Source organism: Rhinoderma darwinii, chromosome 12 (assembly GCF_050947455.1).
Source record: "Rhinoderma darwinii isolate aRhiDar2 chromosome 12, aRhiDar2.hap1, whole genome shotgun sequence".
NCBI lineage: Eukaryota > Metazoa > Chordata > Amphibia > Anura > Rhinodermatidae > Rhinoderma > Rhinoderma darwinii.
The window spans coordinates 29,618,136-29,642,367 of NC_134698.1; the positions used below are offsets into that span (position 1 = coordinate 29,618,136).

At 42.9% G+C, this 24,232-nt stretch overlaps 1 protein-coding gene across 4 annotated transcripts in view; it reads right to left on the bottom strand.

The window, feature by feature from the left end:
* The window catches only part of INO80 (INO80 complex ATPase subunit), a 324,729-nt gene that overhangs the window by 14,011 nt on the left and 286,486 nt on the right, over positions 1-24,232 (bottom strand). For all 4 annotated transcript variants that reach the window (XM_075844867.1, XM_075844866.1, XM_075844865.1 and 1 more), the window contains exons 29-31: positions 17,351-17,423; positions 5,244-5,402; positions 5,006-5,108 (exon numbers count right to left, since the gene is read on the bottom strand). In XM_075844867.1, the coding sequence (XP_075700982.1) occupies positions 5,006-5,108; positions 5,244-5,402; positions 17,351-17,423 (335 nt within the window). The remainder of the gene's footprint in view (positions 1-5,005; positions 5,109-5,243; positions 5,403-17,350; positions 17,424-24,232) is intronic.

The following is a 24,232-nucleotide window of genomic DNA, read 5'->3' on the forward strand; positions in this document are numbered from 1 at the left end:
AGTAATGTAGGCAAGAAACAAGAGAGAGAACAGTAATGTCTGACTTCATACACGCTGGGCACGTATACCCACAAACCCTACGCCTTACAGTGAATCCTAATGGGGAGCATGCGTAGTTCCATCAATGTATTATGGAACCTTGCTTCCCCCTCCCATTAAAATACACAGTGAAGAGGAGGGTTGTTGGTACATATGAGAAGTATGTCTGAATGCTGCTGTTGCTGGGAGCATGTTAGTTATAATATGCTGTGGATAACGTGATTAAACTGCTCTGTGTCCGGTGGGTGTATATGCCCAGATTGAATATTTTCTCTCTCTGCTGTTTCTTGATTACATCACAATGTTTCCCAGAAAGTCTAGAGATGGGCACACGGAGATGAAGATCGCCAATATCGCAGATTGGTTTTAATGAATAATCTCATTGCGGACTACTCCAGAGGTGTCATATGCTGGTTCCACCCACTATACATGTGATTGAATGTTTTCATTCTAGTGAAGATTATTGTCATATTATTTTAGTTCCCATGGTAATAGAACAATGCGTATATGGCTACCATGGATTTAGATAAAACGTGATCACACTACCAAAAAAATGCTATTGCGGTTTAACAGGTTTCAATACTACAATTTTTCCCTATTGAATGCAACTGGAAAAGAAACTGCAGAAAGCCCTAAAAACATGTGGTTCAAAATAGTTTACAAAATCCCATTCACTGAGGGTATGTTCACACGCAGTGTTTTCAGGCGTATTTCGGGGCGTTTACGCCTCTAAAAACGCCTGAAAAAACAGAAGCAGAACGCCTCCAAACATCTGCCCATTGAAATCAATGGGGAAAACAGCATTTAGTTCATACGGGGCGTCTTTTTAAACCGCTCTTTTAAAAAACGAAGCGTAAAATGACGCTCCGTAAAAAGAAGTAGTATGTCACTCCTTGAGGCGTTTTTTGGAGCTGATTTTCCATTGAACACTATGAAAAACGCCTCAAAAGAAGCCTGAAAATAAGCCTCAAAAGAAGCTTCATTTTCAGCTTCAAAAACGTCTGAAAATCAGGAGCGGTTTTCCCTTGAAAACAGCTCCGTATTTTCCGAAGTTTTTGAGTTTGCGTGTGAACATACCCTTACATCTGAACATTGTCTTGTTATTCCACTGCAAAAAAATGTAGTGAAATAAATGACAGACAATTCCAGGTAGGAACAAGTCTCAAGAGGTTTTTTCCCCCCATTTTGAGTAGATAAATTGTGAAGATTAAATAATGAAAAGCTATTCAACGTCCTAAAATGCTGTGTGTTTTAATCCTTCTCTATTTCTTTTAAAATCGCTGTATGCGGTCAGTGAATAGGTCAAATGAACGGACCTCTTCCCGCTCACAGGCAGATTGGCGGATACAATTATATCCATGCTAGACAATCTTCTGTGAGCTAAATACATCAGGAGAAGCACAAATCTCCCTTCAATCCTGATAGTCTGACACAATGTGTCAACGTAAATAAAATGTATCAGCCCAATATAGAGGCTGTTTAACCCCTTCCCCCTGCTTGCATTCTGGGACCTAATGACCAAGCCATTTTCTAAATTTTTCCATTGTCACATTCGAAGAGCTATAACTTTTTTATTTTTGCGTCGACATAGCTGTTTAAGGTCTTGTTTTTTGCGACACGTCTTGTAGTTTTTATTGGTACCATTTGAGAGCAAATGCGACTTTTTGATCACTTTTTATCAAATTTTTTTAAAGTCAGGATTAACAGAAAACAGCAATTCTTCCATAGTTTTTTATTTTATTTTTGACGGCGTTCACAGTGCAGTTTAAATAATGTAATCGATTTATAGTCCGGGTCGTTACGGACGTGGCAATACCAAATATGTGCAACTTTTTTGCTTTATTGCGGGTTTTTTTAATAGTAAATCCGTTTGTGAGAGGAAAAAGTGGGTTTTTCTTTTTTTTTCACAATTTTTTTAATTACCGTAACTTTATTAAATTTTTTTTTTACTTTTATACTAGTCCCACTAGGAGACTTCACTATGCGATCCTCATTATAATACACTGCAATACTTTTGGATTGCAGTGTATTATTGCCTGTCCGTTTAAAACGGACAGGCAGCTGCTAGGTCATGCATGCGGCATGATCTAGCAGGCATTCATTACAGGGAGACCTGGGGGCCTTTATTAGGCCCCCGGCTGCCATCGGAGACACAGACACTCGGCGATCGTATCGCCGGGTGTCGGTGGGATGAGAGGGAGCTCCCTCCCTCTCTCCAAAACCACTCAGATGCGGTGCTCGCTATTGAGCACCGCATCAGAGGGGTTAAACGGGTGAGATCGATACGAATATCGATCTCACACGGCAGAGCAGGGACGCCCCCAGCTGCCTCTGGCAGCTGAGAGCAGGGAGATTTGACAGCTCCCTGCTCTGTTTACTTTATTCTAATGCAGCGCCGTGGAATAGCGGCGCTGTAGAATAAAGCCCATTAATGACCGCCGTGAAAAGGCTTATCGGCGGTCATTAAGGGGTTAAGCTTGCAGAGGACTCCCTAGAACTGATAAATAGTATCTCAGCTGGGAGTTGGACTAGTGGCAATTTCATGGCTGCAGGATCCATATTATGGCTACAAGGACTGGACCCCGTGCATTTATACTGAACAAAAAGTAGTTCACCATAGAACCATAATTAGTCCTTAATACGTGGCCATATTACTGCTGACTGATATAATAAGGCTTTCAGCTTCTGGAGGTAAGCAAGAACATTTCCTACTCCTTGAAAAGAAACACTGAGATTGTCAAAATGGTGATGGATCAAAACAAAGTATATTAGACAGTACCATACATTTTTAGTATACAATGATTAAGCATTACTGTCTTGGCCAAAAGTTTTGAGACTGACACAAATTTTGGTTTTCACAAAGTTTGCTGCTTCAGGTTTTATAGTGGCAATTTTCATTAACTAGATTGTTATGAAGTTTGATCACATGAATTCCAACTAATTACAAAGTCATTCCTTGCCATGAAAAGTAACTTAATCACAAAAACCCACTGCATTTCAGCCCTGCCACAAACTGATCTGCTAACATCATTTCAGTGATCTTCTCGTTAGCTCAGTAGAAAGTGTGAACGAGAACAAGGCAGCTGATATCACTCTGTCATGCTGATTGAATTATCAGAGCAGACTGGTTGCTTTAAAAGGGGGATGGTGCTTGTAATCATTTTCTTCTGTTAACCATGGTTACCTCATAGGAAACATGTGAAGTTATCATTGCTTTACATCAAAAGGGCTTTACAGGCAAGGACATTGTTGCTTGTAAGATTGCCCCTAAACCAACCATTTATTGGATCATTAATAACTTCAAAGAGAGAGGTTCAATTGCTGTGAAGAAGGCTTCAGGGCACCCAAGAAAGTGTAGCAAGTGCCAGGACACTCTCATAAAGAGGATTCAGCTACAGGATCGGTTCAACACCATTGCAGAGCTTGCTCAGGAATGGCAGCAGGCAGGTGTCAATGCATCTTCACGCAGATTGAGACAAAGGCTTTTGGAGGCTGGCCTGATGTCAAGAAGGGCAGCAAAAAAGCCACTTATCTCCAAGAAAAACATCAAGGACAGACTGACATTCTTCAGGATGTACGGGCACTGCACTGCAGAGGATTGGGGTAAAATTATTTTCTCTGATGAAGCCCCTTTCAGACTGTTTGGGACATCTGGAAGAATGATTGTCCGGGGAAGAAAAGGTTAGAGCTACCATGAGTCCTGTGTCATGCCAACATTAAAGCATCCTGAGACCATTTTTGTGTGAAGTTGCTTTTTATCCAAGGGAGTGGGCTCACTCACAATTTTGCATAAGAACACCTCCATGAATAAAGAATGGCATCTAAACATCCTCCAAGAGAAAACTTCTCCCAACGATCCAGGAGCAATCTGGTGATGAACAATGCTTTTTCCAGCATGATGGAACATTATGTCCCAATGCAAAAGTGATAACGAAGTGGCTCGGTGAACAAAAAAATTAACTCCCCAGATCTTAATCCCACTGTGGTCAATCATCAAAAAGCGGATGGACAAACAAAAACACGGACATTGTGATAAACTCCAAGCACTGATTAGGCAACAATGCGTTGCCACCAGTCGGATTTGGCCCAAAAGCTGATACTCAGCATGCCAGGTCGAATTGCAGAAGTCTTGCAAAAGAATGGTCAACTGTTAAGGATCTGCCAGGCACAGCTTCTGTATCCACGCCCATAGGTAATCAGTCTGCACCTGCTTCTATGTCTGCGAGACTGACTCCATCTTCCACCACTCAGGATGGCAGGCTTAGGAGTGGGAGAGCCTATCACAGCCTGGCCAGACGGAGCTAGCTCCCGCCCTCTGTCTATTTATACCTGCCTTTCCTGTTCCTCCTTGCTTGTGAATCTTCTCTGTTGGTTTCCTGGCCCTGCTGCAGCTTCGTGAACTACTTGTCCCTGCTTCGTATTGATCCTGGCTTACTGACTACTCTTCTGCTCTGCGTTTGGTACCTCGTACACTCCTGGTTTGACTCGGCTCGTTTACTACTCTTGTTGCTCACGGTGTTGCCGTGGGCAACTGCCCCATTTCCCTTTGTTCTGTGTTTCCTTGTCTATTGTCTGTCGTGCACTTATTGAGTGTAGGGACCGTCGCCCAGTTGTACCCCGTCGCCTAGGGCGGGTCGTTGCAAGTAGGCAGGGACTGAGTGGCGGGTAGATTAGGGCTCACTTGTCTGTTTCCCTATCCCGGTCATTACATAAACTCTGTAAATATTGAGTCTTTTCATAAACGATGTTTTTGTCAATAAAAAGTTTAAAAACGTCTGAAATGCTTTTAATTGTACTTCATTATACCATAGAAACATCCGACTAAAAGATCTAAAAACACTGAAGCAGAAAACCAAAATTGGTGTCAGTCTCAAAGCTTTCGGCCAGGACTATACATTCACCATTAATGTTTCATCGTAAATATGTAGACTCGAACAACAGCTTTAAAAACTATGCAATAGCTTACATTTCTTTTCCAATTCCTCATCATCCAAAAGCAGACTGACTACTTCTTTTGGTTTAAGAGTGTCTGGTTTAAAATTTCCTCCAGAGATCACTACTCGCTGGATCTGTAAGAGAGGATCAGAATCTTAAGAATGCAGCAAGTTAATAAATGGGTAAGTATGGGTTTCATGCCATATAACGAAGATCCATATGAAAATAATGCAATAAAAATTTGAAGTACAAGACTGATTGTGCCCTACCTCACTCTTCTCTTTTGCCCTCTGAAGTATACGTTCTTCTATGGTGCCCTTACAAATCAGTCTGTAAACAGTGACTTGTTTCGTCTGACCTAAACGGTGAGCTCGGTCCATGGCTTGCTGATCCACAGTTGGATTCCAGTCACTATCATAGAAAATCACCTAAAAATGAAAAATAGAAGAAGTTTAAAAAGAAGTCCAGCTTTAGGATTGTAACGATTCTGAGCAACAGGGATAGCTCGGTGGTGGTTTGCAAAAGCGTAGGATGTAAATGCTAAAAAGCTTGCTCATGCAGTCTTTCATGTTTCCGTACAGTACTTCCATGGATTGCGAGCTGCAGTTACCGCTAGAAAACACAAGCTTATTGAATGGAGATTTATACCTTTATGTACCATATATGAAAATAATGGCACCATTACAAAAGGTGTTGTTGTCTTTTAATTCTAAATATACTTGCTAATGCAAGCATAATGGCAAAGACAACGACACCAACATGCAGATCTTAAAGGTCCAGACACAATTTGGTATTCTTAACAGGAGATGCCGCTCCTGAATCATGGAGAAATAGCTTTAAGATTATTGAAGCTTCTACCTTCACTACAGCTTTTCTTGCAACTATACACATAGTCAGCTAATACTTTAGGTCAGTCAATTCTCTTTTCACAATTGAGGATTTTGCAGCCAAATATAGCCCATCATCTTCAGAAACCTACTGCCTAGCCGTTTCCTTTATTTACACACTACATGCTGTTCCCAGAGCTAGCGGTCCACATAGACCTACCATTTTTGAGAATATATGCCTATCTATATATTTATCTGGTATATTCTACATGTAACTTCCCTGATTACGATATTAAACTCCTTTATGACCCAGACCTAGAGGTCACTTTTCCTTTCAGGCATTCGTTTGTAAAGTGGTGAGAATGTTTTTAGGGGCAGCTATTAGGTGTCTCATGTAGAGTCCTCTCTAAGGGTCCTTTTACACCAATTATCGGGCAAATGAGCGTTCAAAGAATGATAATTGCCTTGTGTAAACAAGGCAATGATGAGCCGAAGAACAAGTAAACCCTCGGTCATCGTCTAGTTGTATAGTTTTAAATGCCCAAAATATTATCGTTGTCTTCAGCACATCTCCCTGTGTAAACAGGGAGGCGCGCTGCTGAGATGACAAATGTATGGGGACGAGCGATCGTAGTAACGAGCACTCATCCCCACACTAGCTCCTTGTGAAAGGAGCAGATGAGCGCCGATCAACGAGCTGTCTCATTGATCAGCGCTCGTTTACACTGCCCACGTCCGGCTATGGAAATGCACCATTAGGCTTCATGCACACGACCGTGCTCGTAATTACGACTCGTAATTACGAGCACGGGCGGACACGGCCGGCCGCGGGCAGCCGGCCGCTTTTGCGAGCCGTGCTGTCATTATAAAGTATAGCAGCACGGCCCGTAAAATAGAAAAATAGAACATGTTCTATTTTTTTAACGGCACGGAAACCTTCTCGTGAGAAAACGAGAAGGTACCCGTGGCTAACAAAAGTCTATGAGCCCGTTATTGCGGGTCGTAATTATGACCCGCAATAACGGGTGTTTTTACGGTCGTGTGCATGAGGCCTTAGGGTGTAGCACAAAATGTATTATGTCCCATTGTTCTTATCTTCTATATACGCTATTGTTTCCCCAATATGTTTTGGAGGATGTGTGGAAGCCGGTTGATACACATTTGGTGGACATGAATGAACGCTCCAAGATTATGGCAACAGATATCGCATCTTGCTCGAAGGACAGGTATTCCTTAGATTCTGATGCTTCTGGGACAAAATCCACCTGATGTGAACTACAAAGCTAGAGGGGTTTTGCTTTATATTCTCCTAGCTGATAGAATTCATATAGTAGCTAAATGAAGGAATCCTACTCTTTCCTTTCATACTGTGGTGAATGGGTTTAATCTCATTATGCTTTTCAAAAACATAGAAGCTAGCAGGTCCGATAACAGAGATAGTTTTATGGGACTCTAGAATCCTGCACCTCATTTCCGGTTAAAGCACAGACGGAAAACGGACGGAAACCATTATAGTCAACTGGTTCCGAATCGTGCTGGTTGTCTCTGTTGTTCAATGGAACCTGCACTTCTGGCATTTTAGCCATTCTGCTCCTCTGACGGAGCAGTATACAACTGAATGCCAAACGCAGATGTGAACAGGGCTTAACATAAATTTCAGTTCCTTTTTATTTTGTTTATTTTACTTTCTATCTATTGTTCTGCTGCTATTTTTGTTAGGAGACATGTAATGCGGTTTACATATTTTGTACTTCCTGCATTTCCATGTAACGCCCCTGGGCGGGCTCATGCTTTGATGCTTTATATCACGCTTCTCCAAAGATATAGGTCTGGGGTCAGCAACGTTCGGAACTTCAGCGGTTGTGAAACTACAATTCCCAGCATGCCCTGAAAACCTTTGGCTGGAATAATAAGGCCTTTGGCTGTCAGTGCATGCTGGGAGTTGTAGTTTCACGACAGATGGAGTGCTGAAGGCTGCTGATACCTGATATAGGTAGTTAAAATAAATGGAGACCAGGTTAGGATCCACTGTAAAAAAAAAAAAAAAAAAGAAGACACCATCTAAGCGTAAAACTTCCACGACTCAGCGAGATATTGGTAAAAGATATTTATTGTACAAGACACAATAAAACAAGAGTCTCTAAAATACAACGTATTTTGGGGGAAACATAACTTTTTTTTCAAGTAAGCCTGAGACATTTTATAGTGCAGAGGACAAATGTGCTTATTTAAATACTTTAAAATTGGTGCCAGTAATAGGCGCCTCCCAGGGGGCGTGGTTACGTTTACAAATGTAAATATCTGGAGTGTGTGTATAACTATTGCAGACGGGGGAAACCAAGATCCACATATACTACTAAGTATCACTGTTTACTATTGTTTTTTATATATTACGGTTCAAATCTTTTTATGCAAACATCCTTTCATTGCACCCCATTTTGGCTTAAGTCAGTGTTTAATTAACCCTCGGTGTTGTTCCTTCCTATATTCTTCCCCCTTTCCCCATACTCCCTCTCAAATCCATCCCTCCCAGACCCTTCAGCAACATTGCTTTTCTTCTAAATACAGATAAATTGATCCTATATTCTTTATAACTGAATCACTCATAATGGAGCAGCAGCACTCCACAGCATGAGCCCTGTCTCGTTCCTGACGGCAGCCCAAACTGGGCATGCGCACCAGCCTGTCATGCACTGCTCCCTGGTGTCAGCCTGTTGCCTAACAAGGAGGTGACTGTGCTGAATTGCCATGAGGAGGATCTTAGCCACACTGGCTCGCCACCTCAGCATCACCACTGCGCCAACATTGCCGTTATGCCACCACCATTCCTCCTGATCGTCGGCCCTGGCTTCCCTCCGATCCCATAACATTCAGGCTCTCACACAGAAGCTGCTGCTCACACCCTCTCACCGCCCCCCCTCCGTCTGTACCAGTTACACACATATTCCATAGGTTTACATTTGTAAACTCAACCGCGCCCCCTGGGAGGCCCCTATTACTGGCAACAATTTTAAACCCTTCCCACTCCTGGACGTACTATTAGGTCATGGTAATTACAGTTCGCGCTCCATGACCTAATAGTACGTCCTGCATTAATCACAGCGGCGCTCACGCCCTGCTTGTTCATGAGCTGTGATAGTTGCTATTTCCGTCACAGCTAACACAGCTCAATGTGCCGGGACCAATCGCGATGGTCCCGCCTCAGCGATCGCCGTTATTGGCTAGTCAGTGACTAACTGACCAATAGCGGTGATCGTCTCTTCACTTCCTCTCCCTGACATCACATCCTGCTGTAACCGCCCTGAATGTCTCTGTTGGAGTTAGCGAGGCGTTTAGAGTGGTTGTGAGCTGAGCAGAGAGAGAGGAGAGAGAAGTGAAAAAAGTTAAGAAAAAGTTACAAAAAGCGCTTTTTTATTTGCTTCCCACCTCCCCATCCACTACCCTCTCCTGTTCCCTTCCTCCTTTTGTTCCACCCACGTTTTTGGTCCGTGATCTCCTATCACTGACCACTTCTCAGTCTTCAGGACCACATTTATTGGTCCCTGAGGATTATTTTTTCCTTTTAATCTATATAAAATATAGAAAACAACAAATAATATAGAAATAAAACAAATTTAAAAAAATAATTAGTTTAGCCAATTTAACTGGTTAGTCTAGTATTAGGGTTAGTTAGTGTCAGGGAATCGTCAAAAAGCGTAGTTAGGTATAGCGTCAGGGAACTTAGCGTCAGGAATCCGTCACCAAAGTTAGGTTTAGCGTTAGGGATCCATCACCGTAGTTAGGTTTAGCGTCAGGGAAGTTCGGAATAATCTAGATAGGTTTAGTGTCGGGGAATCGTCGTCGCAGTTAGGTTTAGTGTTAGGGAAGTTCACATAAAATCTAGTTAGGTTCAGTGTTAGGAAACCTCGCCCTAGTTAGTTTTAGTGTAACGGAAGTCCACTTGTTCTCTAAAAACAAAAAAAAACAAAAAACGCTTTTGTGCTAGTTTAGGTAGCAGCCTATTGCTCCCAGTTAGGGATTTTTATTTTTTTGCTGTATATACAGCTTGTACGTGTCTAAGTACAACAAACATGTCCCAACGGACATTTACTGCCGAAGAGGTGTATTCATTTCTTGCCTCCGACACAGACTCGTTGGATGGTTTTATTTGTCGACCCCCTCATCCAGTGATGAAGAGGAGGGACCCCCACTTGGAGACATCCCAGGACCATCACCACAATTAAAACCCCTGAGCGACGTGACCCCGCAACAATTGATACCCCCGAGCGAAGTGACCCCATTTGGACGCCCACACCAGACAATTATGAACCCCAAATCCCTGAGTACACGGGCAGCCCAGGGATCAAATTTAACATGGCAGGGCTCAGTGAGATGGACTTTTTCAAGTTATTTTTCACTGATGAGTTAATAGAGCTTATGGTGTCCCAGACAAATTTATATCGCCAACAGTATATAACCAAGAACCCCACATCATTTTATGCCCAATCCCACAGGTGGACTCCTGTAGACGCAGCAGAGTTGGGCAAGTTCTGGGGACTTCTCTTGAACATGGGGCTTCTGAAAAAGCCACCATATTAGAACCTACTGGAGCACAGACATCTTATACCACACCCCAATGTACCGCATGGCCATGTCAAGGATGCATTATGAGGCAATACTTCGCTTCCTACATTATACTGATAATGAGCAGTGTCCACCCCGAGATGACCCCAGTTTTGACCGTTTATATAAACCGAGACCCCTATTAGACCATTCAGTGCCCAGTTTGCCCAAGCATACACCCCCGAGAAGTGTATTTCTGTTGATGAGTCCCTGGTACATTTTAAAGGGAGGCTTCAATTCCGCCAGTAACTGCCGAGTAAGAGGGCAAGGTATAGCGTGAAGATGTATAAGCTGTGCGAGAGTTCTGCATCCTGGATTACAATAGGTAAATGGGAGGCTGGACTTGTCAGATCAATTCCTGAAGCCACAGGGCCATGTGGAAATCGAGAGTGTGGTATAAGAAGCTGGCCGTGCACATCATACAGATAGCATTGTACAATGCGTACGTGCTACGTCGATGTGCAGGCCAGAGAGGAACTTTCCTGGAATTTCAAGAGGTGGTTATCTAGAACCTAATCTTTAGGGACCAGGAAGAGGGGGCACCCAGTACATCTGGAAGCCATAGTACCAGGGCAATACTTTCTAGGAGAAGTTCCCCAAACTGGCAAAAAGTCAAAAGAAGTGCAGAGTCTGCTATAAGAGTGGGATAAGGAAGGACACAACACATCAATGTGCCACGTGTCCTGAAAAACCAGGGCTCTGTATAAAAAATTGTTTTAAAATTTACCATACATCCCTTGAATTTTAATTTACACTGATGCACTCCGCACAGCTTATCCCTCTCATCTTTCCCTTCTGAGCCCTGCCGTGTGCCCAGGCAGCAGATAACAGCCACATGTAGGGTATTGCCGTACCCAGGGGAAACCACATTACAATTTATAGGGTGTATATCTCCGGTGGCGCATGCTGGGCACAATAAATTGGACACCGAAATGGCATACATATATAGAAAATTGCAAATCTCACACTGAACCATGTGCTGCACATTAGCGTTTAGACAATACCTGTGGGGTCAAAATGCTCACTACACCTCTAGATGAATGCCTTAAGGGGTGTAGATTTTAAAATGGGGTCACTTCTTTGGGGTTTCAACTGTACTGGTGCCTCAGTGGCTTCTGCATTCACGACTTCGCACCAGAAAAGCTCCAGTAGGCCAAATGGAGGTCCTTCCCTTCTAAGCCCTGCGCCTAGGCAGCAGATAACAGCCACATGTAGGGTATTGTTGTACCCAGCAGAACCCACATTATAATTTATAGGGTGTATACCTCGGGTGGCGCATGTTGGGCACAATATATTGGACACTGAAAGGGCATACATATATAGAAAATTGCAAATCTCACATTGCACCATCTGCTGCGCATTACCTTTTAGACAACACCTGTGGGGTAAAAATGCTCACTACACCACTAGATGAATGCCTTAAGGGGTGTAGTTTCCAAAATGGGGTCACTTCTGGTAAGTTTCCATTGCTTTGATACCTCTGGGGCTCTGCAAATGCGACATGGGACCAGAAAACAAATCCAGCAAAATCTGGACTCCAAAGAACACATAGTGCTCCTTTCCTTCTGAGCCCTCCCATGGGCCCAAACGGCAGTTTATAACCACAAATGGGGTATTGCCGCACTCAGGACAAATTGGGCAACAAAATGGGGTATATTATTTCTTGTGAAAATAAGAAAATTTGAGCCAAAACTACATATTATTGGAAAAAATTACATTTTTTTTTAATTCACAGCCCAATTCAAATAGGTTCTGTGAAAATGTGAAAAAACTGTGTGGTCAAAATGGTCAACACCCATAAATGAATTCCTTGAGGGGTTTAGTTTTCAAAACGGGGTCAGTTTTGGGGGCTTTCTACTATTTTGTCACCACAAGACCTCTTCAAACCTAGCATAGTGCCTAAAAGCCACAAGTGGGACATTTCTAAAAACTGCAGAATCTGGACAATACATATTTAGTGGTGTTTCTCTGGTAAAACCTGTGTTACAGATTTTTTTTTTATTAAAATTGAATTTCTGCAAGAAAAATTAAATGTGCAAATTTCACCTCTACTTTAGTTTAATTCTTGTGAAACACCTAAAGGGTTAAGAAACTTTCTATAATTTTGCTATTTTTCACAAATAAACAGTCAATGTATCGACCAAATTTTACCGCTAACAAAGCCGAATGTGTGACGAGAAAAGAGTCGCAGAATCGCTTGGATAGGTCAAAGCATTCCGACGTTATTACCACATAAAGTGAAAAATGTCAGATTTGAAAAATGGGCTCTGAGCCTTAAAGAGGCTCTGTCACCAGCAGCATCAGCGTTTGCAGGTAAGTAGCTACATCGACTTACCTGCTAACGCCGATGCTGCTGCAGAATCAACTGTAGCCTCTGGTGCCGATGTGTCCTCGCTCGTCTGACACGATGCAGGACCTGTGAGTGACGTCACAGCGTGATCTGGCAGAAGCTGGGCGTTCTGAAGAGAAGTGGATGATACTTCTCGTCAGAACGCCCAGCTAGTAAAAGTAGTAAAAACGCCCCGATGTACGCACATAATACACTCCCACTTGGACTTTTACTTTTAAACACACCCACTTGGACTTTTGCAAGCCTCATTTGCATAACTACAAAAATGGTCATAACTTGGCCAAAAATGCTCGTTTTTTAAAAATAAAAACGTTACTGTAATCTACATTGCAGCGCCGATCTGCTGCAATAGCAGATAGGGGTTGCAAAATCTGGTGGCAGAGCCTCTTTAAAGGGGTTTTCCAATCCTTTTTTTTTTTTTTTTTTTTTTTTATAAATCAATGCAATGTTCCTCTATTAATATATTAGTGCACTCTATCTTTTTCTTGATAATAAATGGTTTTAGTAACACTACTCCCTATGGTTTACATTGAGAGGTTTGTTTTGCTCAGTAAGTTCATTCCTCTTCTCTTCCTGTGTTTCTCCTCCCTGCATGCACTGCTCTAGTCCCAGCATGCAATGTGCATGCAGCAGTGCACTTGCTCCGCCTACTACACCCAGCTCTACTAACTTCTGCAATCTCAGTCTTCATTTTGGTGCTCTCATTCTATTACTGATAGCACAAGCTGAAATCACTGGATATCTGCGTTTTTAACCTCTTAACGCCGAAGGGCGGATATATCCGTCCTCAGCAGCTGCTAGTTCGCGCAGGAGGACGGATATATCCGTCCTGTAATCTTGTGGGTACTGTCACTGTACCCACGCGATCAGCGGCAGGAGCACGGCTGTTATACACAGCCTGGCTCCTGCTGCAACTGCCGGAATCGAAGCGCGCTCCGATTCCGGCAGTTTAACCCATTAAATGCCGCTGTCAATAGTGACAGCGGCATCTAATGTGTTTGACAGAGGGAGGGAGCTCCCGCAAAGAAATCGCGGGTCGCCGTCGGGTTTCCATGGCAGCGAGGGTCTAACAAAGACCCCCAGGTCTGTCTTCAGCATCTGCCTGTTAGGCGATGCCAGAGGCATGACCTAACAGATTGCCTGTCAGTTTTACACTGACAGGCAATAATGCTTTGGTATACTAAGTATACCAAAGCATTATATATGCGATCAGCACATCGCATAGTGAAGTCCCCTGGTGGGACTAAAAAAAAAAATGTCAATCTGTTAAATAAAGTTGGTGGAAAAAAATAAATAAAATTACAGTGAAAATCAAATAAAACTACTTTTTTTGCCCAAAAAGTGGTTTTATTTAGTAAAAGTGTCAAAACAAATCATACATACACATATATGGTATCCCCGCGATCGTAACAACTTGAACAATAAAATTAACACATTAATTAAACCGCCGAATGAACGGCGTCCAAAAAAAACGCAAAAAAACAACGGCAAAATTCGCTATTTTCCCCCATTCCCCCCATAAAAAATTAAATAAAAGTTAATCTATAAGTCCTATGTACGCCAAAATAGTACTAATGAAAACGACACACTGGTCCGCAAAAATCAAGCCCACATACGGCCACATCGACGGAAAAATAAAAACGTCACGGCTCTTGGAACGCGGCGATGCAAAAACAAGTAATTTTTTTCTAAATGGCTTTTTATTGTGCAAACTTAGGAAAACATATAAAACCTCTACATATTTGGTATCCCCGTAATCGTGCCGACCCATAGAATAAAGTTAACATGTTATTTACGCTGCATAGTAAACGGCGTAAACTTATAACGTGAAAATCAATGCTGGAATAGCTGCTTATTTTCAATACTCTCCGAAAATAAAGTTAATAAAAGTTAATCAATATATTATAAGCATCTAAAAATGGTACAATTACAAAATACAACTCGTCCCGCAAAAAACAAGCCCTTATACGGCGATGTCGACGCAATAAAAAAAAAAGTTACGACTCTTGGAATGCGGCTGTAAAAAAACAAAAAATAATCCTTGGTCATTAACGCGCAAAATGGCCTGGTCATTAAGGGGTTAAACGGTTTGAAGAGGTCTTGTGGTACCAAAACAGTGGAAACCCCCAAAAGGTGACCCCATTTTGGAAACTAGACCCCTTGAGGAATTCATTGTAGTTTTCTTGGGGTGCATGCGGCTTTTTGATCAGTTTTTATTCTATTTTTAGGTGGCGTGGTGACTAAAAAACAGCAATTCTACTATTGTTTTTTTATTCTATTTTTGTTACAGCGTCACCGTGCGCTATAAGTGACATATTCACTTTATTCTGCGGGGCGATACGATTAGGGCTCATTTACACGAGCGTGTTATACGTCCGTGCAACGCGCGTCGCAGGGACCTATGTTAGTCTATGGGGCCGTGCAGACAGGTGCGTGATTTTCACGCAGCGTATGTCCGCTCCGTGAAACGCACAACGTCCTATATTTGTGCGCTGTTCGCGCATCACGCACCCATTGAAGTCAATGGGTGTGTGAAAACCACGCATGTCGCACGGAAGCAATTCCGTGGGACGCGCGTGATTCGCGCAACAGCACTGTAAAGAATGAAAACAGAAAAGCACCACGTTCTTTTCTGTTTACAAACATCCAAACGGAGTGTCATAATGATGGCGGCTGCGCGAAAACCACGCAGCCGCGCATCATAAAGGGCTGACACACGGAGCTGTTAAGTGCCTTTTGCGCACGCAAAACGCAGCGTTTTTTGCTTGCGCAAAACGCACACGCTCGTGTAAACCCGGCCTTACGGTGACACCAGATGTTTATAGGTTTTTTTATGTCTTATGGCGTTTGCACAATAAAATACGTTTTGTACAAAATAATTTACTTTTTGTGTTACTTTATTCTAAGAGCCAGAACTTTATTATCTTTCCATCAATAAAGCCGTGCGAGGACTTCTTTTTTGCGTAACGAACTGTAGTTTCCATCAGTACCATTTTTAGGTACATGCGAGCTTTTGATCTCTTTTTAATACATTTTTTGGGAGGTGAAGTGACCAAACAATTGTGATTGTGGTACGGTTTATTATTATTTTCTTTTACGGCGTTCACCGCGTGGGATAAATAACGAAATAATTTTGTAGTTCAGGCCGTTACGGACGCGGCGATACCAATTATGTATAGTTTATTTATTTATATATTTTTATTAATAATAAATGACTGATAAGGGGAAAAAAAGGGGATTTTTTCACTTTTAAAACTTTTATTTTCTTATTTTTACACTTTTTTTTACTCTATTACTTTGTCCCACTAGGGGACTTGAGGGCAGGAGGTCCTGATCGCTATTCTAATACACTGCACTACATGCGTAGTGCAGTGTATTAGAACTGTCAGCTACTCACTGACAGCAAGCATAGTGGGTCCTGACGTTGTCAGTACCCACTAGGCTTCCGTCTATGGCATAGCCGGACGCCATTGTTTGGTGTCCGGTTGCCATAGTAACCATCGCCGGCCGCTATCGTGTAGCAGGCCGGCGATGGTAACTTAACCCCTAAAAAGCCGCGATCTCTATTGAACGCGGCTTTTAAGGGGTTAAACAGCGGGGACACAGCGATCGGTCCCCGCCGTAGGAGCTGCGGCAGCTGCTGAACAAGACAGCAGCTGTCACAGCTCCTGCATCTGTCGGGAAGATGGCCGAAACGGCCGTTATTCCCGCAACTTCATATTCCATTGCTAATTTCACAGAGCATGCGCGGTGGAGTGTGTTAACCACGCATGCTCTAATCAGATAAAGAAGCACGTGGTACGGTTACGTAATTTGTGACGTAACCGTACAGTGTGAAAGCCGGAAACCGGAAGTAAGGTAGCAGACCAAATGGACGGGTCTGCACAGGAAGTGCAGATTTTGCTTTACTAAGGGGGCGGTGACGGAAGAGGATATACGACGCTACAGCCATCTGATGAAACGTAAGTACATTGTAAAGTTGTATATTTATAATTGTTTAATTTAAATGAATGTAATTTTTTACTTCCGGAAAACCCCTTTAAGGCCCAAACTAGGCTGCGTCCTTAAGGGGTTAAAGTACTTAAATAAGCACATTTCTCCTCTGCACTATACACGGTCTTATGCTTACTTGAAATAGGGGTTCTGTTTCCACAAAACGCATCGTGAAAGTTTTACTCCTGAATCCCAACCTCGCCTCCATTTCTTTTATCGACCTGCATTTACTCCCTGGCAAGGCGGCCACCTGACGCCCTAGGGAAAACGAAACCGGCAGCATCTTTCCTAATATCTCGCTCTTCTCTGCAATAATGTTGTGCCTATCCATGCGCAACAACTAAAGTTGAGCCTCCATTATTAACAGAGAAGGGTAGCTTTAACCTGATGTACTCACCCTACGTAGCGGCTTTTTTTATTGGCATTCTTCTATCCACCGTATAAATCTCCACAGATATGGAATTTCTTATTGTATGGTTAAATATTTTAATAAAACTTTTGTAACTATATGTTAGCTATGAATTGAGGCACATTCAAAGTGCAATAAGTATAATTATCTATTAGCAAACATTATATTACAAAAACAAAATCTAAAATGTCTTACCGTATCAGCAGCAGTAAGATTAATACCTAGGCCCCCAGCTCTAGTACTTAACAGGAACACAAATATGTCAGTCCTAATGGGAAAAACAAAATGCTCATAAATTGTACAACCTGTAATTTTTTTGAAATAAATAATGCATATGTCAGGGATCAGGGAAAATATACCTAGAAATTGGAATGTAATTAACCAGAGTGACCCACCTAAAATGTGGGATAAGGTTTTGTGGTCAGATAACACAACAATAAAAAAAGGTTTGGCCAAAATTCAAAATGCGGTGTCGCACAAACCTAAGGCCTCATTTACACGAACGTGATATACGTCCGTGCGACGCGCGTGCTTTTCACGCGGGTCGCACGGACCTATACAAGTCTATGGGGGCATGCAGACAGGCCGTGAGTTTTGCTCAGCGTGAGTGCGCTGAAAAAAACTCACGACATGTTCTAAATTTCTGCGTTTTTCACGCATCACGCACCCATTGAAGTCAATGGGTGCGTGAAAACCACGAAGGTCGCACGGAAGCACTTCCGTGCGAACTGCGTGATTCGCGCAAGAGCTGTCAAACTCTGAATGTAAACAGAAAAGCACCACGTGCTTTTCTGTTTACAAACATCCAAACGGAGTGTCTTAGAGATGAGCGAACCGAACTTCACCGGGTTCGGCCGAACTCGTTTTGACCGAACCCGGCAAAAAATGTTCCGGTACGCGATGTCAGGAGACAGTCACTGTCCAGGGTGCTGAAAGAGTTAAACTGGTTCAGCACCCTGGACAGTGACTTCCGATCACAATAAACATGAACGTGTAAAAAAAAAGGAAGTTCTGACTTACCGATAACTCCCGGCTTCTTCCTCCAGTCTGACCTCCCGGGATGACAATTCAGTCCAAGTGACAGCTGCAGGCAATCACAGGCCAAGCACAGGCTGCAGCGGTCACATGGACTGCCGCATCATCCAGGGAGGTGGGGCCGGATGTCAAGAGAGGGACGCGTCACCAAGGCAACGGCCGGGAGACCGGACTGGAGGAAGCAGGAAGTTCTTGGTAAGTATGAACGTCTTTTTTTTATTCACAGGTTGCTGTATATTATGATCGGAATTCACTGTCGAGGGTGCTGAAAGAGTTACTGCCGATCAGTTAACTCTTTCAGCACCCTGGACAGTGACTAACGTCGACTAGCCTCATCTCTATGATTGCGGCTGCGCGAAAATCACGCAGCCGCGCATCATACACTGATGACACACGGAGCTGTCAAGTGCCTTTTGCGCACGCAAAACGCTGCGTTTTTTTGCGTGCACAAAATGCACACGCTCGTGTAAATGAGGCCTAACACTGACTATTCTTCAGCAAGAATCAGCCTTTAGCCACCATTACTGCATACTGTGCATACATTTAACTCCAGAATAAGAGGGTACGCTCTTTGCTTCCTTTAATAGTAACTGAAGGCTGCTGAAATTCTCTCTTAACTGTATGCAGGATATTTGGTGTTCTGAATCACAAAAACATAGCTCCAGCCACTATTAAGAAATTGTTCAGCAAACACTATTGGACCTAAAAATGACATGGTGCTAAATAGTGGACGTTTACTTCAAAGTTAATTTATACAAGTCCAGAAAACCAAGTTAATATTTAGAGTACCGTCCCTACCACTAGGCAAGAGGCGTGACTGCCTGGAGTGTTGGCTTCATTGATAAATGTGGTTGGACGCAACATAGTTCCCAAAACTGGTCACTTTTCAGCTGCTGGCCTTTGAGTGGAAGCAAAATAGCAGGCGGGCAGCGGTAGGAGGATTTTTATTGGTGCGGCGGTCACGCTTGTGCGCTGCTGCTCCACTTAATGGCTGTGAGGTCAACAGAAACAGCTGAGCGCTTCACCATTCAAAATCCTCCTGACTGCGATGGTGAAATGAGGAGCAAAGCGGGTCTGGACCGCCATTCTAATGATCGGTGGGGCTCCCAGTGGTGGGGTTCCCCAGCGATCATACATTATTACCTATCCTGTTGATACCTGGTAAATGGACTTAGGGGGATAACCTTCCCGCTGCGGCCAGTTTTGATCTTCCTGACAGAGCCTCATTTTCCAAAGTTGACGTGTCACTTTATGTGGTAATAACTTTGGAATGCTTTTACCTATCCAAGCGATTCTGAGATTGTTTTCTCGTGACACAATGGATTTTCTGTAAGTAGTAAAATTTGGTCCATAGATTCAGTATTTAATTGTGAAAAATACTAAAACGTAGCCAAAAATTTGCATTTTTATCTATTTAAACGTATCTGCTTATAACACAGATAGTAATACCACACAAAATAGTTGCTAACTAACATTTCCCTCATGTCTACTTTAGATTGGCATAGTTTTGGGAATTTTGGAAATTCTTGCTAAAAAGTCCCTGCGTCTTATTGTCAGCAGTCAAGGGACCCGGCATCGCCGGGACCACTGACCACTTCTTACTTAAAGAGGCTCTGTCACCAGATTCTGAAATCCCTATCTCCTATTGCATGTGATCGGCGCTGCAATGTAGAGAACAGTAAAGTTTTTTTTGGTCCTGATAATGAATACACATGATCATCCAGCCTGGATGTCATGTGTATTCAGAATCCTGACACTTCTGAATCTTTTCTTTGAGATTTCTAGCAAGGGAAACGAAATCTCGCGAGATTACGGAGGTAAACGAGATTTCGTTTCACTTGCTGGAAATCTCACAGAAAAGATTCAGAAGTGTCAGGATTCTGAGTACACATGACGTCCAGGCTGGATGATCATGTGTATTCATTATCAGGACACTGCAGTAACGTTAATCTCTGTTTATGTGGCTGCACATCGCTGCTGTGTAAATCAATTGAGAGGAGTGTATGATGCTGACTGGTCACTGATTGGTCAGCGTCATACACGTAAACACGCCCAGTTAAAAACACAATACACGGCCAGTTGGACATAACGAAAAAAAAAACGCCCAGTTGTCCATTTCAAACCTCATTTGCATATATATATAAAATAGCTCATAACTTGGCCAAAAATGAACGCTTTTAAAAAAAACAAAAAACGTTCCTGTTATCTACATTGCAGCGCCGGTCACATGCAATAGCAGATAGGGATTTGAGAATCTGGTGACAGAGCCTCTTTAAAGAGGCTCTGACACCAGATTTTGCAACCCCTATCTCCTATTGCATGTGATCGGCGCTGCAATGTAGATAAGAGTAACGTTTTTATTTTTTAAAAACGAGCATTTTTGGCCAAGTTATGACCATTTTTGTATTTATGCAAATGAGGCTTGCAAAAGTCCAAGTGGGCGTGTTTAAAGTAAAAGTCCAAGTGGGCGTGTATTATGTGTGTTACATCGGGGCGTGTATTATGTGTGTTACATCGGGGCGTGTATTATGTGCGTACATCTGGGCGTGTTTACTACTTTTACTAGCTGGGCGTTCTGATGAGAAGTATCATCCACTTCTCTACACAACGCCCAGCTTCTGGCAGTGCAGACACAGCCGTGTTCTCGAGAGATCACGCTGTGACGTCACTCACTTCCTGCCCCAGGTCCTGCATCGTGTCAGACGAGCGAGGCCACATCGGCACCAGAGGCTACAGTTGATTCTGCAGTCGATGTAGCTACTTACCTGCAAACGCTAATGCTGCTGCAGAATCAACTGTAGCCTCTGGTGCCGATGTGGCCGACACGATGCAGGACTTGGGGCAGGAAGTGAGTGACGTCACAGCGTGATCTCTCGAGAACACGCTGTGTCTGCATTGCCAGAAGCTGGGCGTTCTGAAGAGAAGTGGATGATACTTCTCGTCAGAACGCCCAGCTAGTAAAAGAAGTAAACACGCCCCGATGTACGCACATAATACACGCCCACTTGGACTTTTGCAAGCCTCATTTGCATAAATACAAAAATGGTCATAACTTGGCCAAAAATGCTCGCTTTTTAAAAATAAAAACGTTACTGTAATCTACATTGCAGCGCCAATCTGCTGCAATAGCAGATAGGGGTTGCAAAATCTGGTGACAGAGCCTCTTTAAGCCCTTCCCGACCCGTGATGTGCCGGCACATCATGTAGTGGGGAGGGGATGCTCCATACTCTGCAGGTCTCCGCTGTGTCTTACATCTGACACGCTACTCTAACGGCCAGGAACAGCGATGGCGCTGTTCCCGACCGTTTAACTAGTTAAATGCCGTGGTCAATCGCTTGAGAAAGACCCTCCACTTGTCACGGGTCGAAACGTTGTCATTTTTACTGGATTTTTGACCAATAAAAGAACATATTGATTGAAACTTGGGAGAGGTGTGCTGCTGTTCAACCATGCTTTTTCTGAGGATATCCACAGGATATGTCATAAATGTCAGATAGATGCGTGTCCCACCTCTGGGACCCGCACCTATCTCTAGAACAGGGCCTCTTAAACCCCGTTCTATCTTACCCGGCTCCACTGTCTCCCGGACACTTCCTGGTTACATGGTCAAGTTACGGAAACAGAGTAACTCGCTGAAATACGCTGTTTCCGTAACTCCCATAAAACTGAATAGTAGTTGCGGAAACAGTGTAGCATGCTACGCTGCTTCTGTAACTGCCATTCACTACTATGGGAGTTTCGGAAAGAGCATAGCTCAGCGAGTTACGCGATTTCCGTAACTCATCCATGTATTGCAGTGTATTGTACCATCGATCTAATGATTGCTGGTTCAAGTCCCCAAGGGGAACTAATAATAATGTGTAAAAATAAAATAAAAAGTTGGATACATTTTCAAGAGTGTAAAAAAAATAATTTTAAATTAAAAAAAAAAAAAAAAAAAAAAGAACCTTTTCCCCAAGCACAATGTAAAAATAAAAAATAAAAAAAATTGGTATCGCTGCGTCCGTAAAAGTCTGAAACTATTACAATATAACATTATTTGACTCACACAGTGAACGGTGTAAAAAAAATCTATTTAAAACCCCAGAATCGTTTTTTGGTCACCATAGCGCTAAAAAGAATAAAATAAAAAGTGATGAAAAAAATCGTATGTACCAAAATAATGGTGCTAATAAAAACTACAGCTCATCCCACAAAAAATAAGCCCTCACATCGTTTAAACGATAAAAATATATGTTACGGCTCTCAGAATAAATTTTTTCTTTTTTAACCAATAGTTTTTTCCTTGTAAAAGTAGTAAAATATGATTTTTTTTCCTATTTTCTGTTGTCTAAAACCTGGGTACGTCTTATAGTCAGGTGCGTCTTATAGTCCAAAAAATACAGTATTTTATTCACGTATTGCAGCTGTTGCACATTTTATTAAATTTTTTGGGAGGAGATGTGACCTAAAAACAGCGATTTTGGCGTGGTCTTTCATATTTTTTTTTATGGGGTTCACTGTGCGGGATAAATTACATAATAGTTTTATAGTTCGGGTCGTTACGGCCACGGCATTACCAATTATGTATAGGTGTTTTTTTCCAATAATAAAAGACATGAGAAATAAGGCAATTTTGTTTTTTTAACATTAAACTTTTTATTGTCCTACTAGGGGACTTGAAGGACCATAATATTGATCCCTATTATAATACACTGCACTACGTACGTACAAGGCAGACACGGAGGCCATTGTTAGGCCTACGGTTGCTATATCAACCATCGACACCACAGCGATTGCGACGCTGGGGTGGCGGTCAACTAAAAAACCCTCAGATGCTGCAATCACTATTGAGCGCAGCATCTGAGGGGTTAATTGGCTGGATCGGAGACTAGCTCTGGTCCTGGATGTTACGGCAGTGTGTCAGCTGTAATATACAGCTGACACCGGGTGGTGATGGTGCGGGCACAGCTTCTGAGACGGCACCATCACCGCAACTGTACTACGGTTTGTGGGAACCCCTTCCCGACACCGCCGTGTCGGGAAGGGGTTAAGTACAGTGATAGACAGACCATTACTTCTAAAGGTAGAATTCCATATCAGTATGGGTTTATGAGGGATCAATCCTGTCAAACTAATCGGATCAGCTTCAATGAAGAGGTAAGCTCCAGGCTCTAGACTGAACTGGGGTGAGTCATTGGATGTCATATATCTTCATTTTTCCAAAGCATTTTATAGTGTACCGAATAAGTATTATAAGTTACTGCCTCAGTGATAGAAAACAGGGTGGTTATTAATGCTACACATAATCAGATAGGGTGACCGTCAGTATTGAGCCCTATGCGGTTTAATATATTTATTAAAGGACCTTATTAGAGGGATTACACTGTAAAAATTACATTTTTGCCGAGGATACTAAACTGCGTAAAGAAATGAACACAAAGGGAGGGCAGTATTCTATTATAGATGGATCTGGAGAAGTTGGACGTTTGGGCAGAGAACTGGCAAATGAGGTTTAACACTGTAAGGCCTCATGCACACGACCGTAAAAACTCCCGTTATTACGGGTCGTAATCACGACCCGTAATAACGGGCTCATAGACTTCTATTGGCGACGGGTGCCTTCCCGTTTTCTCACGGGAAGGTGCCCGTTCCGTTAAAAAAGATAGAACATGTCCTATTTCTGGCCGTAATAACGGCACGGACAGTCCATAGAAGTCTATGGAGCTCTCGTAATAACGGGTGGCTACATGTGTGCACCCGTCATTACGGCAGCGTTGCTAAGCGACATCAGTAAATAGTCACTGTCCAGGGAGCTGAAAGAGTTAACTGATCGGCAGTAACTCTTTCAGCACCCTGGACAGTGACTACCGATCAGTATAAACCTGTAAAAAATAAAAATAAAAGACGTTCATACTTACCGGCAACTTCCTGCTTCCTCCAGTCCGGTCTCCCGCCCGTTGCCTTGGTGACGCGTCCCTCTCGACATCCGGCCCGACGTCCTGGATGACGTTTCAGGCCATGTGATCGCTGCAGCCAATCACAGGTCAATCACAGGCTGC